This window comes from Marmota monax, unplaced genomic scaffold (genome assembly GCF_021218885.2).
Source record: "Marmota monax isolate L192 unplaced genomic scaffold, Marmota_monax_Labrador192_F-V1.1 WCK01_AAM20220418_F8-fsc00003, whole genome shotgun sequence".
NCBI classification, from domain to species: domain Eukaryota; kingdom Metazoa; phylum Chordata; class Mammalia; order Rodentia; family Sciuridae; genus Marmota; species Marmota monax.
In genome coordinates this window covers 6939441-6967297 of record NW_026694084.1, presented here as the reverse complement: position 1 = coordinate 6967297, position 27857 = coordinate 6939441, and the positions used below count along the sequence as shown (strand labels likewise).

The window sequence follows — 27857 nt, the reverse complement described above, 5'->3', positions numbered from 1 at the left end:
TGTTCCTGTAGTAACAATTAGATAAATATACCAAGATTCAAACACTGTATTATTTCTAATGACATATTTATTCAATCAAAATTATAAATGTTGAAGCAAGAGTACAAAACAATTTTATAAAATTTCCCATAATTGCCCCTAAAGCCAATTATAATTAATTATAAGGAAATTACCTTGATTGTATATGAATAAACAGCATTTGTCATCAACAAATATTTACAGAATGTTGAATTTGTACTAAGTCCTGTAAGAAAAACGAAATATGAGATGCTTTTCCTGCCCTAAAAAGGGCTTACAGTCTTCTCACTTCTACCATGTGTTTAGTAATTGGAAAGCATTAAAAATAATTTCAAAAATCCACTTCAGTGAACTATTCATCAATCCTAAGTCATAAATCATGGTCAGCTAAGCACTAATATACTTAAGAACAGTTTTTTCCTCTATACCACTAATCAAGGTTTACTAATATAGCAACTATAATTGGACCCTTCTCTCTAATTTATTATCTCCAACAAATTCCAATGGGGAAAATCTAGAATTACTGTGCTCATTCAATAGACTTAACATTCTATCAACTATTGTGCCTTGTCTAACTTGTTACAAATTTTGCAATCAAAATAATAATAATAACCCCACATATACATCAACATGCTAACAGTGACGATTTTTGACCTGAATTTTGAACTGAATTACAGGTAATATTTAGATTTCATCTTAAGAAATTCATATTTTCTGAATTTCTACAATGCTTTCATTTTTAGTAAGAAAAATTTTAATAAGCCTTTCCCTGAAATAATTATATAAATAATCACTGTGTCCCATTTAAGTACCTAAACAAAAACAGTGGTTTTTTGTTTTTTGTTATTTTTACCAAAAAGAAAAAGGTTATTTGATTTTGTGGTGCTCAAGATGGAGCCCAGGGGCTTGTGCATGCTTGACAAGTGCTTTACCACTAAGCTACACCTTCAGCCATTTTTTTTTAAGACAGGGTCTCACTAAGTTTCTGAGGCTGACCTCAAACTTTTGGTCTTCCTGCCTCCGCCTCCAGAGTCTCTGGGATTGCCAGGAAGCTGGCCCAAAAAGTTTTTAAATAACTCGGATATCCAGAAAACTTGAAACTCATCCATACTGATCTATTAACTACTAGTTGAAATCAACTACTAGTTTATCCTCTCCTAAAACTGTTAGGGGTATGGTGATGGTTAAAAAAGATAACTTTTGGGCCTGTAACTTCCTAGTGAGGTGCTGGGGCCCAAACTATCTATAAAAATAGCATAGTTGTAATCTCTAACAAGTGATTATGTGCACCAAAAGAACACAAATATAAACCCTAGTAGCATAATCTGACTATGGCCATTCAAGATTCTGATTAGCTAAATGTGAAAAAAAAAATCCTTTAAAAGCAATTCTTAATTCAAGGCCAGGTTTGGGGAAAAAAATTGTTAAGAGTGACGTGTGTGTGTGTGTGTGTGTGTGTGTATGTGTGTTTTGACTGCTCAAAAGTTATTCTCTTTGTTAGAATCTCTTACTCCAAAGTCTAAATGGAAAAAGCAATAAGATCACGGTCCATCACACTTTTTTATTCTGTGGATCCCCAGTGGGTGGCACTTCAAGCCAAGAGTTTGGGATCTGGCCTGAGTATTTTCTAGATTTGCGACTGGCAAAATGTTCATTCCCTATTGGTGATACTAGTTAGAAAATCATTTGTTCACCATTTCCCTCCTAGGTAGGCATAGAAAATAATGAAATTAAAATTAGTAGGACACAAACTGGACTACAAAGTGCCTATTTTACCTAAAATCTAAAAAAACAAAGTTTCTAAAGATGCCTTAGTAGCCACATTAAAGACTATAGACAGAAGTACAGAAAGTACCAAAAATTGCTGGGCAGGGTGGTGCACACCTGTAATCCCAGCAGCTCAGGAGGCTAAGACAGGAGGATCATGAGTTCAAAGCCAGCCTTAGCTACTTAGTGAGGCCCTAAGGAACTTAGTGAGACCCTGTCTCAAAAAACAGACTGGGGATATGGCTCAGTGGTAATCCACCTTGGGTTCAATTCCTGGTACCAAAAAACAAAGAAAGAAAAAAATATATTTGTACAAATTTCCAAAATTTTGAGAATTAGTTGACACACTAATGGGAAAGAATGGAATTAATAAACACTTTGGAAAACTTAGATCTCTTTAAATATTAAAATTTTTTAATAAGTCACCAAAAGAATGGACTTTTATGCCTATTAATCCTCCTATTTCAGTGCTTGATACAAAGAATAATTCCATTTATTAAGGTGATAACTTACATTTTATACTAAGCTCTGACTTTTTTCAAGTTCTATTTCTTTTTTTTAATTTTTTTTAATTGTAGATGGACACAATATTTTTATATGGTGCTGAGGATTGAACCCAGTTCCTAATACATATGAGGCAGGCACTCTACCACTGAGGTACAGCCCCAGCCCCTTAAGTTCTATTTCAACTGATAAATCATAAATATAAATACTCATATTCATAATATGAATAAATGACTTATTCATATATATGCATTCTGTATTGATTGAATCAAGCTAATTAGCATATTTATTATCTCACGTACTTATCAGTCCGTGTTTTTCTACTTACTAAATACATGTATGAAAGTATCTTCTGGTCAGAAAAAAAATATCTTTGAATGAAAACATGTAGCTCAAAAGATAAATTTTATCAGTTCTTGATTAATATAACTTTCTGACCTAAAAATTCAGGTTTTGGAACTACACCAAACATGAAGCTATTCATTTAGCTTGAGCACTTGTGATATGAAAACGAATTTTCCTGTTTCCCAGATAGGATTAGGGTAATATCACACAAATTCATATTTTAAATGTATTATTTTCTTTCTCTTTCTTTCTTTCTTTTTTTTTTTTCATACAAGGGATTGAACTCAGTGGCACTCAGCCACTGACCCACATCCCCAACCCTATTTTGTATTTTATTTAGAGACAGGGTCTCACTGAGTTGCTTAGTGACTTTGTTGCTTTTGCTAAGGCTGGCTTTGAACTCATGATCCTCCTGCCTCAGCATCCTGAGCTGCTGGGATTATAGGCATGAGCCACCACACCCAGCTTAAATGTATTATTTTCTAAATGAATTTAGTATAAATAGGAACCCTTGGTATTATTCATTCATTGAGTCAACAGAAGTGTAGAGTACCATTAAAGGAGCTAAATGCCTGAAATCAAAGACAGATAAAATAGAAATCACAATCTTCTTTATTTTGCAGATAGGATGACATCATCCACTCAAAGAACTCATCTTTTGTCTACCTTTGAACACTTTAAAGTCAGAAGCATAAACTAATACTAAAATCAGAACTAAGATGATATACTCTTCCCTGTATCCTATATTTTTTTTCTTTCTTTTTTTCTTTTTTGGTGGTACTGGGGATTGAACACAGGGCCTTGTGCATGTCAGGCAAGCACTCTACTGACTGAGCTATATCCCCCACCCCTGTATCTTATATTCTTACCACAGGTCCTCTCAGTAGTCATTTTAATATATACACTAAAGTAAGAGTAGTTAATACATCTTAGAAGTTACCTTAAAATATACATATATGTACAAATAATAGAAACCAAATATTTCCAGAATTCTACCAATATTCATAAACACAACGCACTTGGTGGGAAAATTAGCAATCATTATTTATTATTCATGTACAATCATTTACCCTTTCAAACTTTGGAAGAATTCTTGAAAAGTGATTTTCTGTGCTACCTAATGTTTACACTACAAAATATTATAAATATTTTGATTTCTTATCTTCTTTACCCCTAAAACCTAATATTAAGCTGCAGTCATCTAAAAAAGAATAGGGCCCAGGAAGACTCCACATAGCAACAAATCTAGGATTTAATCCTTGGTATTTGTTGTCTCTGAAATATATTAAATGTCAATTAATTTAAAATGCTTTTAATGTTAGTCCAACACCTCACATAAGTGTAAAATCAGCAGCTGATTCAAAATGGCACAAGGAAAATGTGGAGCCTTCCTTGCAAAAAATGACTAATCTTGCGTTAGCACCAAAGCCACATTCCTTTGAAAAGCACTTTATTAACATAATGTATCATGATAAATAAGGCTCTTGGTAGTAGAGAGACAAGGTGAGAAGGTAATGAGATGGCATGCCTCATAAGATTCCTACCAGCTCTAAACTCTATGATAGGACAGAAATACTAGGCTAAGTTTTTCCCATTAATTTTGTGTTGTTCATTTTATTCCATCATAATTGAACTACATGAACTTATAATCATGAATTCTCCTAAAATTTGCTACCTCCTTTCTCCAGCCTTCTGTAGCTACAGGTCTATACCTTATATTTAGGTCCTCTTTTCCGATACTGAATGGACCCATTGCCACAATGAAGATAGTCACCCTCACACTCTTAAATGATCACAAAGCCCTGTTTTTATTGGCTCTGGCTATTATGATTTTAAATGTGTCACTGTCCTAAGTAGCTAAGAAAACCATTCCCAGCTTAGCAGTTTCTTGGAACAACACAGTCAAGAGCGTGGCATCACTGTCATGGTTCCAACAGTCTACCTACAATCACACTCCTTGTGCAAAATATGTAGCTATAGAAAGTTAAGAACCATAAACACACATACACGAAATGATGCACAACTACAAACTGCATCTCTCCACTGAACCAGGCTGTGTCTGTTCACCATTCTGTCGCCATCCCCAGCTCTGTGGCTGCTGAAAGATCCACGGCTTCTCCTGTTTCTTCTTCTTTTGTTTCAGCCCTTTCACTTACATTCTCATTCTCCATCTCTGTTTCCACCTTTTCTCCTGTCTCACCTGGAAAAGTAATCCAAAGAGATAATATGAAACACTCACTTAGCATTAACAACAAATTGCTTCCATAGTTTGTTTCCAATGGGGCAGTTTTTGCTCTTAGGTCTATGCAGAAAGTTTCTTTGGTGGTATCAAGAAAGGCAAGTGTGGCCAATGTCAAGTCCCTGAACATCTTGGTGTCTTGGCATTCTAAATAAAATCAGGATGCAAAATTACCCAAGAAATGGCAATAGAACATACTAGAATGTTTCATCTCTATATAAGTCAAAAGATGGTCCAGGGTTGGCCAAAAATCTGTCTTATTTGACCATTATGGTATTTAAAGAAAACATTCATTAAAGACATAGAGCTTGCTAGCATTTAAAAGTCTAGATATTGCAAATGTAACTCCCTAAAATCAGTTTGGGCAACATTGGCTCCCATTCACAAGCAGCAGCTTCCTGAGGTCCTCTGAGAGTCTCCATGGAATCCTGCAGGCCCCATTTCACTCATTTTCAGCATGGTCACTAATCATTTGTTCACCTTAATTCTGGATCCTCTTACCATATAAAGAGCTTGATGAAAAGTGAGCTTGGACAAATTCAGAAATTTTGACATGTTGCCTTCAAGGGATGATTTTGATTTTTTTTCCAAGCATGGTCTAAAAATATATGTTTTTACTTGCTTCTCCCTTCTGACTCATAGCACTTTTTTTTTTTTTTTGCATTTTTAGTAAAACATCTGCCTCAATAAAGTATAATAATTTGTTTACATTCTGCCTTCCCCCAATAAACTGAGGGTCCCTGAGATCAGGGATTATCTCCTACTCATTCTGCATCCTGAGCACCTAGCATATGCTTAGGCACTCAAAAAATACTCAGTTGGGTCAGAGTGATGGCATACACCTATAATGCCAGCAACTCGGGAGGCTAAGGCAGGAGGATCACAAGTTTAAGACCAGCCTCAGCAACTTAGCAAGCCTGGGTCTCAAAATGACATAAAATATAAAAAGGATTGGGGATGTAGCTCAGTGGTAAAGTGCTCCTGGGTTCAATCCCCAATAGCAAAAAAAAAAAAAAAAAAAAAAAAACCTGAGTTGGGCTGGGGGTATATTTCAGTGATAGACCATTTGCTCAGCGTGTACAAGGTACAAGATTTGTTCCCTAGCACCACAAAAACCTGAGTTAGTAAATTAAAGAATTAAGAAACAGATGGTTATAATTAATGTTTCACTTAATTATACAATACTATGAAGCTAATGTTATCAAAATGTAAATCATGCCTCAGAAAAAAATGTTACTTTTAGTTATAACTCCAACAATATACTCCAAGAACAGCATAAATATCATTTTATGCTGATAAAGCAGATTTAAAATTTTTTAAATACCACATACCAAAACAATATATTTCTTTAGCCTTCTCATAAAGATAAAAAGATAAGGCTGGGGGAATAGCTTAGTGGTAGAATTTTTGCTTAGCATGTGCAAAGCCTTGAGTCCAATCACCAGCCCCAAAAACAAACAAGCAAACAAAAACAGGACAGGAATAGAATGACAATAATTTTCTAAGGATGTGCTTAACCGAGATGAAAATTACATTCTAAAAGCTATATTCTTTGTGTGTTCTTTCATTAGAAGGTAAAATCCTCCACTAATAATTTGTTCACCTTAATTCTGGATCCTCTTACCATGTAGAGAGCCTAATGAAAAGTGAACTTGGACAAATTCAGAAATTTTGACATGTTGCCTTCAAGGGATGATTTTTTTTTTTTTTTTTTTTTTTTTTTTGGTACCAGGAATGGAACCCAGAGGCACTTAACCACTGAGCTACATCCTCTATTTATATTTATTATTTATTTATTAAATAAATAATTTATTTATTAAAGCTACATCCTTTATTTATTTATTTTTTTATTTTGAAACAAGGTCACTCTAAGTTGCTCAGGGCCTTGCTAAATTGCTGAGGCTGGCTTCAACAATCCTCCTGCCTCAGGCTCTCAAGCTGCTGGATTATCGGTGCACACCACAGTATCTGGCCAAGGGACGATTCTATTTAACCATCAGACTCTTAAGTTAAAAATCTCGACACTATAAATAAAGACTATGCTTTAGAAGAGATTTTCTGGAAAGCTGGATTGAGGCTGGATGGAATGCTTGTTTCCCAGGATGGAAGCCTTTTTGGTTTGGGTAATGAACTTCAGCCACCTGAAAAACTTCAGTGACTGTGTGTCAGGCTCCCCCTCCCCCAGTGCTGGTCTATGGAACTCATCTAAATAAACATTCTGAATCTCTAACAGCCTGACTTTACCTTCAGTGTGTTGGTCTGCTTGGTTAGTGTGAATTTTTCCAGCCATTTCCACATTTGCCGCTGTCTCTGGAATTCCTTCTGGTTGCTCCACGCTTCCAACTATTCTTTCAGGTTGAATCTGCTCCATGTTTTCAGGACCGTCAGAAGTTGTGTGGAGTAAGTCGTTCATTACAGGAGTTTGCACAGACTGACTTCTGTACAATATTTCTGATGTTAAATTCTCTTTGGAAATTGTTTCTAGAAGCTGGGATTGCTCCTCATTTCCCACTGTTTCTTGAAATTTCTGTTCTTCATTAGTTTCCACAAACTGACTTCCTTCCAACATTTCTGGAGATTTGTTCTCTTTGGGAATTGCTTCTAGAAATTGGGACTGTTCATCTTTTCCCGTTGCTTCTGGAGGCTGCAGCTCTCCATCTGTTTCCAGAGGCTGAATGTTCTCCATTGTTCCTGGAGGTTGCATCACTGCAACAGTTGGTGGATTCTCAGCATCTTCCCTTGTTCCGGAGGAGTTCCTCTCTCCTGCTGTCCCTGAAGATGGATCCTTGACTTCTGAAAGTTCAGTCTGAGAATTTCCTTTTACAGCCTGAACTTCTGTCATTGTTTCCACATCTTTCTTCTTTTCTTTTGCTCCTGGGGTATCATCTCTGCCACCTAGATGAGGTGCCTCAGATTCCGCAGGTCCTTGGAGAGGCTGAGTCTTCTCTGTAGGTCCTATCTGGTCTATGGCATCCTTTTCAGGGGCTACCTCCTTTGCCAGGGGCCGTTCACGGGATACAACACCATTAGCTGTAGGCACCACTGATGCCTTGGGCTTCTCCAGAGGGGGAAGGCTTTCCCTTTGTATGTTGCCATGAAATATGGATTCTTTTCCTGGTGTGCGGGGTGTGGGTTGGGCAACACAGGACTCACTTTCTTCTGTGGTAGATAAACATTCATTTGAAGTTACTTTTTGATCATTACATTGGGGGGGGGGAGGAAAGAGAAAACACAAAATATTATTTTCGTTTTTGTCTTGAAAAAGTGAACCGATATCAAGAAGTAGATTTAACACTTCAAGACATACCATGACCCTCTCTCCAGGTCAAAGGCCTTTATGTCTTTACCCCAAACACCTCACCTCAAACTTCACCGAGTTTTCTCTTTGCTCATTGTGCACCTTCTCATGGCTCCTATCCCATATTCTAACTTAGCAAAGTCCACTTGTTTCACATGTTCTTTTCTCTGTCCTACCCTTTCTCCTCTTTAGGATTGGGAGGTTTCCCAGTGTGTGACCCTTGGGCTCTTGGGAAGGTCTCACTTTCCTTCTAACAAAGAATGGTCCCCAGTGAATGGAAAATGCTCCATGATGGAGGAAATCTAGTAGGTGAAGGCAATGGTGTCTAGGAAGGGGAGTGACAAGGATTGCTTGACCTGAGTTTCCTGTCATTTTAGGGGCACAATGAGAAGGAAAACAAAGGAAAGTTGGAAACATGCATTTTACTTCCTGTCTCTTCTGGCTCCTTCTGCATCTGTTGTGGCCTTGGGAAAATAATTCCCAGGGATCTCATGGGTGTCTCTCTCCCACCCATCTCAGAGTTGCATGAGAATCGTGTCTCATGAAACACTGGGCGCAAAAGTGCTCTCAACAGTTTACAATAAGCAAATTTGCAATGTGTTTATATCCATTAACCCAGTAATCCTACTTCTAGAAGTTTATCTTAAAAGCTTAAAACTTAGAAAATGCTTCGAGGGAAAAAAAATCTATCATTCAAGTGTTCTTTATAATAGCAAAAGCTGAAAAACATGGGCTGGGGTTGTGGCTCAGTGGCAGAGCGCTTACCTAGCATGTGTGAGGCACTTGGGTTCGATCCTCAGCACCACATATAAATAAATTAAAAATAAAGGTACATCAACAACTAAAAAACATTTAAAAAAAGAAAGCTGAAAAACAACTTAAAAGTCTAACAAGTTGGGGGGTACAGATAAATAGTATACTAAATGAAATACTATACCATGAATAGATGATTATAAAGACCATAAGCTTAAATAAGAAAATAATTATGACATGTCTTAAAAATTGGCACTTGTAGTTGGGTTGACCAAATGAAACAGTGCATATAAAGCATTTATTAGCCTGAAGTCTGCAGTTCATCTAAGAGCTCAGTAAGCGAGTTACCAGTTTTAAATATAGTATGATTACAGTGATCAAAAGGAAGGCAGTGAGGGAAGGAGAAGGAGAGGAAAAATAAATCACAAATGGAGTGTGGAAAGACTGGGAAAAAAGAAACCAAATGTTAAAATGGGTCTCTAGGTGATATTTTCTTCTTCTTTTTTTCCCCAAGAGGTTTTTTTTTTCTTCCTTTTTTCTTTTTACCACCACAATTATATAAACATATAGTTTAAAAAGTTATCTGCTGATCCAATGTTAACTCCTCTCCCATTTCCCCTTCTCTAGGGGCAAATATTTTAATTCTCTTAGCTGTTTTAGAGAGATATATATATCTCCCTAATGAGCTTAAATTTTACCCTAAAAGCATGAAGAACAAGAATTATGAACAAGGGGCTGAGCTGTGGCTCAGTGGTAGCGCACTTGCCTGGCATGTGTGAGGCACTGGGTTCAATTCTCAGCACCGCATATAAATACATAAATAAAATAAAGGTCTATCAACAACTAAAAAATATTTAAAAAAAGAATTGTGAACAAGCAGGAAATAATACCAAGAATTAATAAATGGGATGGTATCAAATAAAAAAGATTTTTCAACTGCAAAGGAAACAAGAGCATGAAGTGAGAGCCTATGGAATGGGAGAAAAATCTTTGCCAGTTACTCTTCTGACAGAATATACCAAAAAAACTCAAAAAACTTACCACAAGAAAATAATAACCAGGCTAGGGTTGTAGCTCAGTGGTAGCGCACTTGCCTAGCATGTGTAGGGCCCTGGGTGCAATTCTCAGCATCACATATAAATAAAGTATAATAAACATCCATCAACAACTAAAAAAGTATTTAAAAAAAAAACAATAATAGGGGCTGGGGATGTGGCTCAAGCGGTAGCGCGCTCGCCTTGTGTGCGTGCGGCCCGGGTTCGATCCTCAGCACCACATACAAACAAAGATGTTGTGTCCGCCAAGAACTAAAAAATAAATATTAAAAAATTCTCTCTCTCTCTCTCTCTCTCTCTCTCCCCCACTCTCTCTTAAAAAAAAAAAAAAGCAATAATAATAACCCAATCAGTAAATGAGCAAATGAACTAAACAGACACTTCTCAGAAGAAGAAATACAAACCAGGCTCAGTGGCACCCACCTGTAATCCCAGCAGCTCGGGAGGCTGAGACAGGAGGATCATGAGTTCAAAACCCAGCACAGAGCAAAAAGTGAGATGCTAAGCAACTCAGTGAGACCCTGTCTCTGAATAAAATGCAAAATAGGGCTGGGGATGTGGCACAGTGGTTAAGTGCCCCTGAGTTCAGTTGCTGGTACCAAAAAAAAAAAAAAAAAAAAGAAGAAGGAAAAAGAAATACAAATGGCCAACAAATATATGAAAAAATGTTCATCATCTTTAGCAATCAGGGAAATGCAAAGCAAAGCTACACTGAGATTTCATTTCGTTCCAGGTAGAATGGCCACTGTCAAGAATACAAATAACAATAAATGCTGGAGAGGATTAGGGAAAAGGAAACACTACGACACTGTTGGTGGGATTGTAAATTTGTACAACCACTGTGGAAATCAGTATGGTGCTTCCTCAGAAGCCCAGTAATAGAACCACCATATGACCCAGCTATACCTCTCCTCAGTATTTATCCTAAAGAATTAAAGTCAGCCAACTACAGTGATACCTGCATACCCACGTTTATAGCAGCACAATTCACAATAGCCAAATTATAGAACCAGCCCAGGTATCTGTCAATGAATGAATAGATAAAGAAAATGTGGCATATATACACACTGGGGTTTTATTCACCACAAAAAGAATGAAATTATGTTATTTGCAGGAAAATGGATGGAACTTGAGAACATTATGTTAAGTAAAATAAGCCAGACTCAGAAAGTTAAGGATTGTATATTTTCTCTTATATATGAAAGCTACAGAGAAGAAGGGGGGGAGGGGGGAGGAAATCTCATGAAATGAGAAGGGGGACCAGGGGGAGGGAGGAGGGGGAAGGAGGGGGGACATACCGGGGAATATAGTACATTAAATTGTGTTGTTTGTGTGTACAAATAACGTCACAATGAATCCCACTATTATGTACAATTATAACGCACCAATAAAAATTAATTAAATAAAAAGAAAAGAAGATTACATTAAAATCCTTCAGTCTGATATTTATCTGAAAAAATAAATTGTGAGTAGGGTTTTGTTAAGCAATTAAATCAATACACATGCCCAGGACTGAGGTTTAGTTTAGTCACTGAAGAGCACATGTGCTTAGCATGTGCAAATCCCTGGGTTCAATCCCCAGCACCAAATTTTACACACCACACACATAACTATATAGTTCAACCATTTTATTCCCTAGACATTTTCCCATGAGAAAAGAAAACATGCATCTGTACAAAGACTTGTTCACAAAAGTTTGTAGCAGCTTAATTTGTAATAACCCGAAACTGGAAACAACCTAGATTTACATCAACAGATGAATAAAGAAACTGATTGAGGTATATCCACACAATGGAATACTACACAACAATAAAAAAGAAACGGCCCATTGATAAGTGCAACAACATAAATGCTTTTCAAAATAATTATGCTGAGTAAAAGAAGATGGAAAGATTACATACTATATGATCCCATTTTATAAACTAGAAAGTGCCAACTTATCTAATAGTGACAGAAAGCAAAACAGTGTCTGGGGACTGGGATTGGGATGCGCCAGAATGGATTTCAAAGGAACATAAGGAAATGTTGGCAGTTAACGTTCAATATTTGGATTGGGTTGATGCTTCCATGGGTACACACATAAGTCTTGGTACAAACTTACTAAAATGTGCTGTCACATCTCACAACTAAACACTCAAGGTCACTCCAGGTGAACTGGGTTGCATGAAATAATCACAGAGACAGAGAAATACCTTTTTCTTTGGGTCCTGTGACGGCTCCTCCAATATTAGGGGTCCGTGGAAAGAGAGAGAGAGAGCACGTGCTGACCCCTTTTATTGAGGAGAAGCCATTCAAATGAAGCAAGGGATTAGGTTTCAGGTGGTTGAATCTAGCTTCCTGATGTCTGCTGTCGCAGATTGAGTGACATCTAGGGAGGCCATTCCCATTTCCTGAGCTGTGTGGGGATCATGGCAGAGCAAGTAAAAAGACCAGAGCCAGGCCCACCCAAACAGAGGGGCAAATCTGTGCACTCAGTGCCCATAGTTCACACACACACACAGCCCATGGCTGGATTTTGCCACATCTCCACGTTCTCATCCCTCCTGGCTAAGGGGTGCTCGGTTCCTATGTGCTCCGTAAATATGTGCTGTTCACTGTATATCAACTATACCTCCCCTGAACTGCTTATTTTTAATATAAAAATAAATAAAATGAAAAAAAGAATCCTGAGTAGGGGAGAGAATTGATCTGATTTGGATTTTTAAAACCTCCCTCTTTGGGGACTGGGATTATAGCTCAGGGTACAGAGTGTGCTTAGCAAGCTAGGGGCTCAATCCCTAGCACCAAAAAGACATGCATCCATCCACACATACTCCTGAAGAATGAATCAGAGATGGGCAGCACGAATCTCAAGGTTACCAGTAACTTCTGAGAGAAAATAGTTATGAGAGGTAAAAATGACTGAACATAATGACTGATCCAGGGGGTGAGGGAAAGGAGGAAGAAGGAGGATCTTGGGTAACACTGGCCCAAAGCTTGGCTGCTGGAAACAGAAGACAAGGATGAAAGAACCTGGGCTGTAGAGAGGCATGGCTTGTCTCGGGGCATGGTGTGTCAGGGATGGGCTGTGCATCCTAGTGGCAAACTCTAGGGGACAACTTGACATATGGGCCTGTCCAGAAATTTACGTAACAGCCTGGAGCTGAGCTCTCTATCTTACTAACACATATGCTATGTGTCTGGAGAAGGGTAGTTTTTGCATAGAGGCAAAAAAGAAGAGGAAAGTCTTGGGGTAGAGGAGGAATTGAAGGAGGAGAGAAGAGAGAAACAGCATTTGTATCTCTATCCGGCCTTGAGTCTAGTTGAGAAACCTACAGAGAGAGCTAGAGGTGAAGAAGCAGAACTCAGGGACAATTATATGAGATGCAGGGCATCAGCTGTCAGTTTTGAGGGTCCATATGACAGAACTGGGGAGAGGGCTGTCTTTCACCTCCCCCTCCTGTCTCATCATGATGGAAGCCTTCAGATTAACAGCAAGTAAAGCAGCTTAATAAAAGAAATCTCTCAGGCCTATAAAAAATCCCATAAGACAAGCCAACTCATTTAGATACCAAACAAAGGATGTTCTGGTAATAATTGCCTTAGGGAATTAACAAGGAAATGTATTAAAGTACTAATCACAGATGTCTGCCAAATTACATTTTCTTATAAAATAGTGATGACAGTGATTAGCTCAGTCAGTAAAATGAGATGAAGCATTTGCATCCACCTGTGCCAGGTGTGGGTGCATTCCAAAGGCAGCATTCTCCCAGAGCACAAAAATTTATACCTTCAAAAATACATGACGTGTCTAAGTCCAGTCCCACCCCAGAAAGAAAACTTGGTAAGAATTTATTTCACCTCAGATGGGACACAAGTGTCCAAGTGATCTGTCAATTTTTGCCCTAGCTAGAACACTTGTGCCCATGATCACAGTGTCAGCTTGCTTTGTGTGTACTTCTCCCAACCTTATCACACATTGGAATTAGGCAAATGTCCTAACATATAATTTTATAGAATACAACCTGAAAATAATCAACCAAGCTGGGAAACATTAAAAAAGGATGTCATTATCTTTAATATTTTTCAAGGGTAAGTTTCAAGGGGATAAAGGATTCTTAAAATGATCACACACAAAAAAAGAAATTGCCAGAAGTGTAGTACCATGTTAATTTTGTCATTTATTTCAATCAACAGTGCTCTAAATATATTTGAATTTTTTTTAGTTGTAGGTGGACACAATATCATTATTTCATTTTTATGTGGTGCTGAGGATCAAATCCAGTGCCTCAGACGTGCACAGGTGAGAGCTGTACCACGAGAGCTACCTTGAAAAATACATGAGCTACAACTGCAGCCCCCAGCTCTAAATACTTTTTGAAATGACTATTTGTAAGGTAATACTTCCTAACAAATAGCTCAAAAATTCTTTTTCCTAGGAGATAGAAGAAAACAATTTGCTCTAAAAGGAAAGACCTTGAAAATGACACCTATAATGTACATAGTAGGTTTGAATTCTGGTTTCTCCGCCTGACTCCAGTAAGCCTTATTAAGCCTCCCTGTGCCTCAGCTCACCTCCTATAAAGCAGGACTAGTGTCAGCACCTGACCAGGGAGCTGTGGTGAGGGCTGCATGCATTAGTATTTGGAAGGTGCCCACACAGGGACTCACAGCCACTGAGTGCCAGTCGATAGCATTGTTCTCTCAATGACCTAGCAAGGATGAAATTATAATGGGCAAACACAGAAGTAAAGTGATTTCATCATTTTAATACTGGTACCTTCTCATGAACTACTCCAAAGGAAAAACGTTTAGAGGAAATACATGAAAAGATTGGAAAATAAACGATGTTTTCAGACCATCTCTCAGAGAACACAGCAATAAAGTCTATAATTATCCTAAAACTTCCTTTCTGGCTCTAGGTTTCATACCTTTTGAATTGTATTTACCCTCACCCTGTTGAAAGAAGTATAGTATTTCTTTTTCTTTCTTTCTTTATCTCTCTCCCTTCCCTTCAGTTCCTAATCTCTCTGGGCCTCAATTTCCTTATCTGTAAAGTGGTGATATTGTTTGCTTTGGGGGATTGTTAGGAAAATTAACAGAGGTGCTAATGTGTGTCTAACATGAGAAGATAGTCAGTAAATGGGGATGTGGCGCACAGCTCAAGTCACAGAGGCACCCCGCTGCAGGGCAGAGGGGTTGGTGTGCCTGCAATGCTGTGTGTGGTGGCAATGACTGGGGAGGGCTTCTTCCAATTTTACAAGGGTCCCTTGACAGCTAGAAGAGACCTGTCAATAAATTATAGCTAAAAATCAACAAAAAAGAATGAACAACTGCAACATTAAAGGGCTTGGATAAACAGTCCCCTAAACACAATGCATTGTATTATTATGCTAAGTGTTAAAATGTGATTGATAGATAATGGAACAGTATTTGTAATGTCAGCAATGATTTAACCAGACTTCACTGGCATTAGTAAAAGCCACTGATAGCTTTTATGTAAATAAATGTTCTGTTCTATTTGCTGGGTTTGATTTCATTTACTCATCAAGTACCCATCAAATGCCTACAATAGGCCAACTCTAGGCTGGGCACAGGGGTTACTGCAGGTAACAAGGAAGATCTGGTCTCTGCTATCCTATAACTTACCATCTGCAGGAAAACTCAAACCATTACGACTTCCTCATTAAGTACAGTACTTGTACATTACCTCTCCTTTTTTGGTACCAGGGATTAAACTAAGGGACACTTGGTCACTGAGCCTATTTTGTATTTTATTTAGAGACAGGGTCTCACTGAGTTGCTTAGCGCCTCACTTTTGCTGAGGCTGGCTTTGAATTTGCAATCCTCCTGCCTCAGCGTAACTAATCACTGGGATTACAGGCATGTGTCACCGCGATCAGCTGTATACTACCTCTGACCAATGCATCCCCACGCACCCTGTCCACAGGTTTTTATGAATCCCCAACATATCTTCTCAGGGTAGAAGAAGATAATGCATTGTTTCTTCTGGTATCCTTACTTGGAAAACCATAAGATGTATTTCTGTTCATAAATAGACGACAGTCTATGCCTAATCTGTGTTATTATATAATAAATATTTTGAACACATGCATTGTTTCCACATTCAAAGTTGTTTAAAATGTGTCTGTTTTCTGAACCCTACAGTCCATCATATCATACACCACCCTGGGCCTAATCCTTTGGTGCACATTTTCTTTCTTCATTCTGTTGAAAATTGATCCATGCACAAATTTGTTGTGACAGCTGAACTAACAGAACCCTGGTCATAAGCACCGTTGTGATAGACAGACAAAGAAACTAAATACTAGGCAACATTACAGAAGGGATTAGAACTAAAGCTAACATACCTGAAATTCACATTACAGAAGAAACTTTTCAACTCAGTCCATTGCCTATCAGAAATGAAAAGCTCTTCCCAACAAGGAGAAAACTTGAGGCCAATATTTCCTAAGACTATGATATCAGACATCGCGCAAAGGCCTCACTGTGCTGTCTACTACGTTTTCTAGAGTCAGTAAGGAAGGGGGATCCTGGTCCCTGCTGCTGTTATTTCTTCTAACTTTTGAGCTTTGGAGCCCAGGGTTGCAGCATGAGCTATTCCCAAAGAGGAATCCATTCATCCTCCTCCTTATTTTCTTACTTTGCTTTCATAGTTCAATTCTATCTTTTCCATCCATCCAATAAACATGGACTACTAACAAATGCTATTCTGGATAGTTCTGCCGCTTTCCTACATTACGGTGTGTTTTAAGAACTGTCCTATGTACCATGATACAAATGTGCATTTCACTAGCTGGGAGATATGAACAGGGTATAGAGGCCAACTTAAGCAACATTTCATGTAATTAAAGTATAAAATTATTAGCCAAAAAATCCTATAGAGGGTAAATAAAAATCAGACAGACTACTTTTCTTTTTTAATAGAACTATCTGAATTTGCATATCTAAACTTCCTTTTCATCATCACAAAGTATATGAGATGCAGTTTGAAGGCAAACTTAATGTTGATATTTAACTAGGGAGAAACAAGAGCATGTAGTTAGAAAGGTACTTTTGGAACACTTGATGAGCTCACACAGAGATATGGGGCTGCTGCCTCTAAGAGAGACTGACATGTGGGAGCACCAAAGCTTGTCATCGAACCATGACAAAGATTTGCCTCCTTTATTTTTTTTTTATTTTTTTTTTCAACATTTAAATAGTTTATTATTATAATAAAAATAAAACATGCTCATCTTTGAAATTTTTGAAAATATAGAAAGCTATTCTGAAATTACAATTCTATCATCCAAAAACAAGTCAACATTGTACCGCATGTTCTTTTATTCATATTTTCCCCACAGTATTTTTTTTATTGGTTGTTCAAAACATTATAAAGCTATTGACATATCATATTTCATACATTAGATTCAAGTTGGTTATGAACTCCCAATTTTACCCCAAATACAGATTGCAGAATCACATCAGTTACACATCCACATTTTTACATAATGCCCTATTAGTAACTGTTGTATTCTGCTACCTTTCCTATCCTCTACTATCCCCCCAGATTTGCCTCCTTTAGATTTACCTTTCCCATTATATTTGTTTTAGACTCCTATAAGAGAAACTCTCATTTTAAAGATGCTGTAATATAAAACATCACTTTTGAAATGATTGATAGCATGTGCCACTGAAAAAGATGGATAGTCATTACTAATATAGGAAAATCTTAACATCTGAGTAGAAATCTAGACTTGTAAAACCAAGGTCACCTCACTGAACAAGGAAATGAGAGAACACCAGGCCTGTGACATGTACATATTAAACACTTGCACACGAGGTGTCTCTAGGAAGAACAGTTGGTATGTACTGAGACACCATACAAGAGTTGGACATGGGTTATCTCCTCCAATCCTCCAGACAACTCCACAGAGGAGATCTGTTGTTATACCATCATACAGTATAGAAAATTTATGGCACCTTTATCTGGGAGAGGCAAATAGCTCCAAGATGGCACAGTTCAGATTTAAGCCCAAGGAAGTTACATTCACCTTAAAGATTCAGGTGATTTTAAAGGCCAACTGTGGTCCCAGAACTTGCACCATCAGCATGACCTTGGAATATTTGTTAATGCTGAATCTCAAGCCCTACCCGAGGCACAGAACCAGAATCTGTATTCTAACAAGATCTCCACCCAAACAAGATGATTAGGTTATCTGTGGGGTCACAGGGCAGGCAAAGGGAGCTAGTTAAAGACTGAAGTGGCTGATGAGCACACAGAATTGTTGGGTATTGCACACCTGCCAACATCTGGTGTGGGCTGCATCCTCATGGTAGCATGTCACTATCAGCATGAGAGACAACATATCTATATTGATGTAGCAATGAATCGAGAGACTGAATTAGTCCAAGTGAGCTCCATACTGGGAGGGAGATGGCACTAATCTTTCTCACCTTGTCCTAGTGAGAAAGCAGCATTGATAAGATGTAAAAGTATAGGCAAGTCTATGTTCCAAAAAAAATTTTATTTACAAAGCTAGATCTAGATCCCTAGTCCGAGATCCATGTTCTTAATCTGCACTCTACGTTGTCTCTCAGTGTGTTGAATTCACACACACAAATGCAAGGTGTACAGGTCCCTAGAGCCTCTCATAACCATCTAGTCTACAGACACTACATCAGGGCAAGCAAAAGAAAAGAAAATTAGCCAAATGACACTCTGGAGTTTTTGCCAGTTTTAGGAAAATGAAAAAGGGCAAAAATAGGCACACACAACACACATACAAAATCCGCTTATAGAAAACAAGGAACTTGTCCCTTCTCATTAGCAATGACAGTGAGGGGGGAAATGAGCCAAGAGAATGGTGTGGGGAGGACTTTGCAACAGATCCCTGCTGGGATGGTTGAAGGCAGGTGCTGTCTCTCAGAAAGAGAAACAACAAATAAAAATGATAGGCATTTGGAAAGTCCGTCCCAGTGCCTCCCAGTCTCTTTTGTGTCCTGGCACATGTGGAATACGATATTCATAAAGCACACTGAGACAAGTAGAAGAAGCTGTTCCCAGAAGACTCAGGCTGTCAAGACCCTGTCCAGCTGCCCTGAAATCTGGAAAAACACCAACATGTAACCCATTCTCACAAGCTGGGAAACCATGACACACACAACATTGCCGGAGCTAGGAATGCACACCAGTGTCGCCTAGCTTATTTCACCCACCTGCATAACACTTATTTCCCAGAGGTTTTAGCTATACAAACAATGTGGAGTTAACTTTTTATTCCTTATCTTTATCCTTGGAGAACAAAGCTTGGACATCCTTGGATATATACAAAAGAATGTCTAGAGCTTGAAGGCAATTCCCCAGGAAGGTTTCAAGGGATGTGAGCAACAGCAAAGTCCTGAAATGGGGACTGAAGCTTCTGAGGTCATCATGGCACTGTAAGACACTAACACTCACTGGGGGATCTATATTCTGCTTTAAAAAAAAATAACCCAGTACAACCCCCACACATCCACACCAGGACTCCAAGTATAGCCAAGACTGATACTTTGTGTCCATTTTAGCAAAATTTTAAGTGACCCAATGAGTGTTGGGGTATCTTTTCAAACTTAATATTGTAAAATATTAACAAAAGTGAAATTACACAGCAGTTGGGCTGTGTGGCAGTCTTAGAAAAGCATGATTTAACGCTACACAATCAAGCATTGTTTGCTGTGTTTACCTTTCCTGCATGACTAGGAGACTGTTCCCAGCCCAGCACTATTCCCAAGCCCAACTTGGCCAGTGCTACCTTTCATCTTCTGCTATCTGTTGGGTCTTGAGTCCTCTGCTTCTCTAAGTAGTCCTCTCATCTGCCCTCTCATCTCAAATCCCCAATTCTGTCAATCCATCTATTCACCCATCTCCCCATTCAATAGTTAACTATTGACTGCATTTTTCTTATATGTAAGATATAAGACAATATAAGTTTCTGGCAGAATCAGGACTAGATCCCAGATGGAAGCGGAGGTTGTGAAAAACAGCAAGAGCTTTGAACTCACACTCACAGGGCTTAAGCCTCAGCTCCATCACCTGCTACCTCTGAGATCCTGGGAAAGTTACTTATGCTTACTAAGCTTTAATATTCTACTTGAATTTGGTGCTATTAACATATGCTCACCAGGCGCAGTGGTACCTATAATCCCAGCTTTGAGGGAAGCTGAGGCAGGAGGATCACACAGCCTCAGCAATTTAGTGAGGCACTAAGCAACTCAGTGAGACCCTGCCTCTAAATAAAATACAAAATAGGGCTGGGAATGTGGCTCAGTGGTCAAGTGCCCCTGAGTTCAATCCCTGGTACCACTGCGCCCTCCCCCCAAAAAAAAACCACATTTGCTTTATAAGAGTACTGTGGGCATTGAAATCAATAAGATAACCTCTACCTAATCTCCTGACTTCTGCTCCATACTCCTGTTTTGATGTGGCTGCATAAACCTCTGAAAAGTTTGTCTTTAAAAAAAACAAACAAACAAAAACCCCACATTTATTTTGTAGGTGTAGATGGACACAACACAATGCCTTTATTTTTATGTGGTCCCACCTGTGCTAGGTGAGCGCTCTACCGCTGAGCCACAATCCCAGCCCCAAGGTCTGTCTTTTCTTTCTTCCTTTTTTGTGGTACTAGGGATTAAACCCAGGGGTGCTCCATCACTAAGCTATATCCCCAGACCTTTTTATTTTTTTTTTAATTTTGAGACAGGGTCTTACTAAGTTGCCAAGACTGGCCTCCAATTTCTGATCCTCCTGCCTCAGTTTCCGCAGTAGCTGGAATTATAGGTATGCTACACCATGCTTGGCTGAAAGTTTTTGATTTTTTGAAAAAGATTTATTTTATTGTTGATGAAGGTATAAACTGGCACAGCTCTTACAGAAGGTATTTTGGCTGTTTCTATCAAAATTGTTGATGTCTAGTAATACTACTCTGACCTAGTAATGCTTTTCTGGGAAATCTCCCTGGAGATATAATTGTACACATTCAAAATGATGTATTCACAAAGGAACTCACTGTAACATTGTTGTAATAGGAAAAGACTGGAAACAAATCCAAAGTCCCTCAGTAGGGGACTGGTTAAACAAGTCGCACAACAGATTATTTTTGTAGGTGTAGGAAAGGAGAAATAAGTTCTTAATATATAAATGTGGAAAAGTCTTCATCTTTTTTTAATATTTATTTTTTAGGTGTAGATGGACACAACACAATGCCTTTATTTTTATGTGGTGCTGAGGATCAAATCCAGGTCCCTCCAGTGCTAGGCAAGCACACTACCGCTGAGCCACAATCCCAGCCCAAAAGTCTTCATCTTGTTAGGTAAGAATCAAGGTGAAGAACAGTGAGTATAATACATTTTAAATATAAATGAGAGAGGGAAAGAAATAATATTTCCAATTCATATAGAAACTTTAAAAGAAAATACGCCCCCTGCCAAAAAAAGAAAACCCAAACTAATGTGATTGGGACTAAGCAGATAGTGGAAATGGAGTGGGAGGTGTACTCTTCACTGCATGACTTTTTCAAATATTTTCACATTTTTGAACCAGTTCTTATATTCTGTTTTTATTTATTTATTTTTAAATATTTTTTAATATATTTAAGTTGTAAATGGACAAAATACCTTTTTTTTGAGAGAGAGAGAATGTTTTTAATATTTATTTTTTAGTTTTCGGCAGACACAACATCTTTGTTTGTATTTGGTGCTGAGGATCGAACTCAGGCCACACCATGCCAGGCGAGCGCGCTACCGGCTTGAGCCACATCCCCAGCCCTATATTCTGTTTTTATTTACTGTATGCCGTAGCCATGCCTCCCACAAAGACATACCAAGAACTTAAGACTCGTTCTGGAGACTTATAGCATTTGAAAAATCCCATTTAAGTATTCCCGTATACAAGAAAAGCCTATACAAATTGATTTTAATATTAATGATGTTTGTTCTTCAACTATAAAGGGAAAATGTTTGGTTAGTACTGAAATGTCTCCATGTGAAAATATAGTTTGAAGCCAGAAGGTGTGCCCAAGGTACAAAGAACAATTCAACTAACTGTGAAATTCAAGCCTCCCATGAGTGCCTAGGCAGCAGAGACCGAAGCATCTAGTGAAAGTTCAGGTTAAAACAAAGAAACGAGTACAGCTATCGGTGGAAATGTACACATTAACCTAGCAATGAGTTTGCCAATAATTACCTTCTATTTACTCTATCTATGTTGGTGCTTAAAATGTAAAGTCTCAGGAAGGAGAATCCTACCAGAAAGGGAGGGCATTTATATTAGGAAACAATGGAGCATTATTAATGTTATCAGGGGCTAGTGAAGTGAAGAAGGGATCTGAGGCAAAGGTCTATAGACCCCAGGTGACATTAAAGTCTGTGGAGTCAACATAACCTTTGTGTTCAGATTCAATCTAATTTTCCTTTTGGAAAGAAATTCCTCTTTCTTCATACCTTCTAGCACTTAGTTAAAATCTAAGTGCCCAGGCACTGTTCTTCACTCTGAGTAGCATTAGATAATTCTTTACAACCAGAGGCCAATCTCCACCTCTGTTCCCCCCCCCCCCAAAACATACCTGGGCTTTAGAGTTAAGAAATTGGGGGGAGGAGGAGGGGCTCAGTGTCTGGTAGGTCAAAGCAAACTTCCACATGTCATTAGAATAGATTCTTCCTATGTCACCTAAGGGCTACCTAACAAGTAGCTGCTGACTTAAATTGGAGCCTAGAAAATAAGTACCTTTTGATTTTAATATCACAAGATTTTAGAGATAGAAGAGATCCAAGAGAGAACCTAAACTATTAACGGTTCTATTGCATCATGTACAACACTTTTAAGCTAGAAATTTCTTATAGAAAATTCAGTAAGGCAGATATATCAACTAAAATCCAGTATACAGGATAGTTCATGTATTTTAGTTAACCCATAGAGTTTTAAGGTTGCTAGTGTAAATTTTTAAAACTCTCTTATGGAATGAAGAGTATCTGTCTTTCATGAAGGCACTGGAAGTTTCTTTACAACTATCTATGCATTCTGCTTGAAATATCACTAAAGTTCAATGTCCCCCAACTATTCCTAGTTTAAATTTGGAAGCAAATGTAAACCTCATATTTTACCAACTCTTATTTAAGAATTTTAATGTTTTTCTTGTTATATATTATATTTATCTTATGTCATATGTCTCAAATCACTGAATCCCCGTTAGATATGTGGTCACCCACTATGGAAACTACAAAAACAAAATGATAAAATATTTACATATTAACAATATTAATATTGTATAATGATATTATATATACTATGTGTACATATTACTATTATAAATTAATACATTAATGTGCATTTATGTATTATATTTGTATATGTATTTTATTTATATATAATATATAAATGTTATGTGTTTAAATATTATATATCTTATTTGTATAATACCTAAATAGTAAATATCTTATTTAGGGATTAGGATAAATACTCTTTATTACATTTCTTTTAGAATTGCCATGGTGGGTGACCATATATATATACCTTAATGGGGACCCAGAATGATAGGAGGAAAACCAGATTTAAATCTAGCTAACACAAACTGGTTCAAAGCTCAGATCTGACTCTTAGGAGCCCTGTGACTTGTGATAAATTATTTATTCCTTACCTATAAAATTGAAATAATCATAATACTTGGCCATAGAACTGATATAAGGATTAAATGAACTAATTCATTCAGCAAATAATTACTGAGGATCTATTATGTGGCTAGCATTGCTAGGCACTGGTGATACAGTGAACAAATGCATGTATAGGATGTTTGATGAACTTGGACTGTTGTATTGATTTTTCATTTTAGGTACTGGGGGTTGAATCCAGCATTTCACCACTGAGCTATATCCACAGCCCTTTTAATTTTTTTTTTTTTTTTTTAGACAAGGTCTCACTAGGTTGCTGAGTCTGGCCTGAAACTTGTGATCCCCCGGCTTCAGACTCCCAAGCCCCTGGGATTACAGGCCTGCACCACCACACCCAGCTTGGACAAGCTTGGGTTTGTACCTTGGATTTAAAGAAGGTTTAAACAGGAATGAATTATTTATCAGACCTCCAAGATCATGGAGTTGAAGTGCTGCTAAACATACAATAGTATCCAATTACAAGAGAGTATTGTCTGAGAGAGGATCAGATGCAATACACCTGTTGATTGATTAAATATGTGTTGAACAATTTATGCAGCATATTATTAATTTTCTATACACTAAAACTGGTTGTCAAGTGTTTGAATATTTTTTTCAGAACAACCATGAAAACTTAGAACAGCAAGAAAAGCAAGAATAAAATATGAGAGTGTAACTCATGTGAATGGTTATTAATGCTAGTGATATTTTTAAATGAGAGGATTAAAAACCCCATCCCACTAATTAAACCCCTCCCCAAGAGTTACGTTCCTTGAAATATACCTTTTTTTTAAGTTTAAAAATTTATAATGAGGACTGGGATTGTGGCCTAGTGGCAGAGCGCTTGCCTCACATGTATGAGGCACTGGGTTCAACCCTCAGTACCACATAAAAATAAATAAATAAAATAAAGGTATTGTGTCCATCTACAATTTAAAAAAATTAAAACATTTATAATGATTTGGTTTTCTCCATGTTGAAGAGTAAATCCAGGACCTTGCACATACTGTGTCTGCACTCCATCATTGAGCTATATGCCCAGCCGGATGCTCTACTTTTAAACCAAGAGACTACTACCAGGATATCTTAGGCTTGGTAGAAGGTAAGAGAAGCCAGTATAAATTAATATATCCCTCTAATCACTCCAGTATCACTTTGTTTCAGTTTTTTAAAATACTGAAACCAATAAGGATTATTATGCAACAGAATGCAAAAATCTACCTGAGTCCATAAAATAAAACATGAAACATCTAAGTCATTTTTCCTTGCATTAGCCTCTTTAGGGCATGTTGGAGCACGGGGGGTGCTGGCCTCTTTAGGAGAACAGTTAGCAAGCACTGTGCATTAGGAATGGGCTTTCTGTGCTTTAGTGTTTTCAGTGAGAAGGGGTTTGGAATCACTCTCAGAAACGCTTTTGATTTTTTTTTCCTTCTTCTTACCTGCTGATTGCTTTCTGTCATCTACTAAAACTAGAAATACAAATTATTACACACCAGTAAATAACAGCAGTACAACGTATTTCTGACTAGGACATGGTGGCTGAGCTTTTAAACAGTACTCAAGACCACAAAATCAAACAGGAAGGCGCTTCTGCTGTTGCAATAACACAAGGTGCTCACAGAAGACCTTTTTATGTGAAATATTGTTAAGTGAAAATGACAACTTAAGTTAGTCTTGAAGATTGTAAACTAGCATAACATTCAAAGCTTTGTCCGAAATGGTAACCATTCAAAATCCAAGAACTGAAGTCATTCTCTGGTTCATTGATCTGCTTTAATTCTTTTTCATAGTGCTTATCCCTGTCAGAAACTATCTCATCGCTTGTCTCTTGTGTTTATCTCTTCCATTCTTGCTCTCCATACATAGGGTCACTGGTATCTCCAGCATCCAGCCAAACACTGAGCTACTTATTATATAGTATACTCTCGAAATAGGCTCATTGAATTTTCTTTATAAGATTCAGTGATGACACCTTTTATCACATATCTCTTTCTCAAGAAATACAGAAGCCAAGGATAGGGGAAAGTATCTGACCTCTTCAAAAGTGCGGGAGGAACCTATTTGATGGAGTGAATGCCGTTCCATATTCTCTGCGTCCTATGCCATCTCGGATGCTAAAACTCTCACGCGGAAGTCCCCGTGAAAATTTCTCATGTGTTTAAGGGAATGTAGTAACCTCCGTAGGGATTTGACACTAGTACCTCGTAATCACATCAACTGACTGGATAAGCCTGCGCCCGGTCATTAGTCCTGCGAGTGACACTGCATGCACAGCGGAGCGCCCCCAAACCGCTGAGCCCTGGGTCGCAGTCGCTGGTTCAGATTTTAGAGATATTGGGGGAGAAGGCGTAGCGCGACTTAGGTTCCCGCTCTCACCCTCCAGGACCGAGCTCGCCCCCTGCTGGGTGGGCTGTGCTCAGATGCATCTTTTGGAACTCCGGGGGAGAAAGCCTACGCGAATCCGCGACCCAGGTTGGGGTGTGGCCGGGGCCCCTGCTCACCGCTGCGGAACTTGCTGTTGTCTCCCGCCTTGTTGAGGGCGCTGCTGGAGCAGCCCATCGCGGCTAGCGTAACCACCTGTCCCAGCCCTGTGCGGGTGTCGCTCCTGGAACCTAGATCCCGTTCTCAACGCAACAGAAGCAGCAGAAGTTCCACCAACTCCGTAGCCCACAGGCTCAGAGCGCAGGCGCACCGCCAAGCGCTGGGTAAGGGGTGCGCACCGGAAGGGGCAAGAGAACTGGGTGCAGGTGAAAGGAGCTAGGGAGTGCAGAGCGCCAGAAAGCTGGAGGGCAAGGAAGCAGAAGACAGTAGGGATACGTAGAATTGAGGGTCCAGGTGAGGGACAGGTGGAGGGTGTGATATAGACAGAAAGAAAAAGCCCCCGAAGCAGGATAGGGATGCTGACTGGGGGCTAGGGCGAATCGCTGGGAGGGATCGTCTGAATCATCCCTAAATAGCCGGGGAGGGGAGGAGGCGGCAGTGGTCAGCGGCTATTGATTGGTAGATTCAGTGTGCGATGGCGGTGTTATTCTTACATAACTCCAGTACAATTACCACAAGGAAGTTTAACACCAGACTATTTAATCTCCCCTCCGATTTCAGCTTGTGTTAATTGTCCCATCCCAGGACTACACTTACCATCCTGCCTCTCTTTAGTTTGGTTTAATCTGAAGTAGTTCCCTCAGTATTGCTTTGCCTTTCAGGACTGACTTTTCTTTTTAATAGGACAGGCCATTTATTGTAGAATATTCTTCAATTTGGATTGGTCTGATTTCCTTGTGTTTGTTTGCTGGGCTGCAATGTCTGTGTGTTCTCGTCGAAGCACAGGATGCAGTTCGTCTCATTATTGGGAATGTTAGCTTTGTTGAGTTAGGTAAGGTGGCATCTGCCAGGTTTCTCCACCGTGGTATCACTGTTTTACCCTTTGCAATTTATGGGAAGCGATTATTCGGCTATGTAAATATTCTGTTTCTCATCAAGTTATCTGCTACTCAACACACATTGTTTCTTGCTTGGATCAATTATTACTATGATGGTTATCAAACACTGATTTTCTAATTATATTATTCCTTCTATGTTTATTAGATGGCATTGTACTCTGAGGAAACTTTCCTTTTTTTTTTTTTACTACTATTTATATCAGCAAACACTCATGAAGTCTTACATTATTCTGTGGGTTGTATTACAATCTATATTAGTTGTCTGGGGCTGCTATGACAAAACACCATAGACTGGGTGGCTTAAATGACAGAGATATTTCATCATAGTTCTAGAGGTAAGAAGTACAAAATCAAGGTGTCAGCAGGGCTGGTTTCTTCCAAGGCCCAGTGGATAGCTATACTCTCCATTTATCTTCACCTTATTTTCCTAATGTGCATGTCTGTGCCCTAATCTCCACCTCCTATAAGGCCACTGTTGTGTTGGTTTAGGGACCCACACTTGTGATCTCATTTAACCTTAGTTGTTTTCTAAAAGACCCTGTCTCCAGGTACAGTCACATTGAGGGTTAGGGCTTCAACATATGGATGGGACAGGGGCACAGTTCAGTGCATAGCAGACCCCTCCTTCTGAGGAAGCTTAAAAAAAATAGTTACACTTAATTTTATTTAGTGAAAAAAAAATTTTAGGTCCATTATTCCCAAAAAGAGGTTTGATAACACACATATTAAATTTAAGTATGTAACTTGAAATTTTCTAAATCCTAAGACTTTCA

General features: G+C 38.5%; 1 protein-coding gene across 1 annotated transcript; it reads right to left on the bottom strand.

The window, feature by feature from the left end:
* Positions 1–49: 49 nt before the first annotated feature.
* Erich5 (glutamate rich 5) lies at positions 50–26581 on the bottom strand. The gene is made up of 3 exons (XM_046464880.2): positions 26146–26581; positions 7118–8062; positions 50–4834 (listed from the first exon to the last, which is right to left on the bottom strand). Exons 1-3 carry the CDS (start codon positions 26201–26203, stop codon positions 4698–4700), a joined length of 1140 nt encoding a protein of 379 aa, XP_046320836.1. The 5' UTR covers positions 26204–26581; the 3' UTR covers positions 50–4697.
* Between the last annotated feature and the right edge of the window lie 1276 nt (positions 26582–27857).

Coding starts and splice junctions, on each gene's coding strand:
- Erich5 (XM_046464880.2), bottom strand. CDS start 26,203: ATGGGCTGCTCCAGCAGCGCCCTCAACAAGGCGGGAGACAACAGCAAG. Junction 8,063..26,145: donor CAACAGCAAGTTCCGCAGCG/GTGAGCAGGGGC, acceptor ATGATCAAAAAG/TAACTTCAAATGAATGTTTA. Junction 4,835..7,117: donor AGCAGACCAACACACTGAAG/GTAAAGTCAGGC, acceptor TTACTTTTCCAG/GTGAGACAGGAGAAAAGGTG.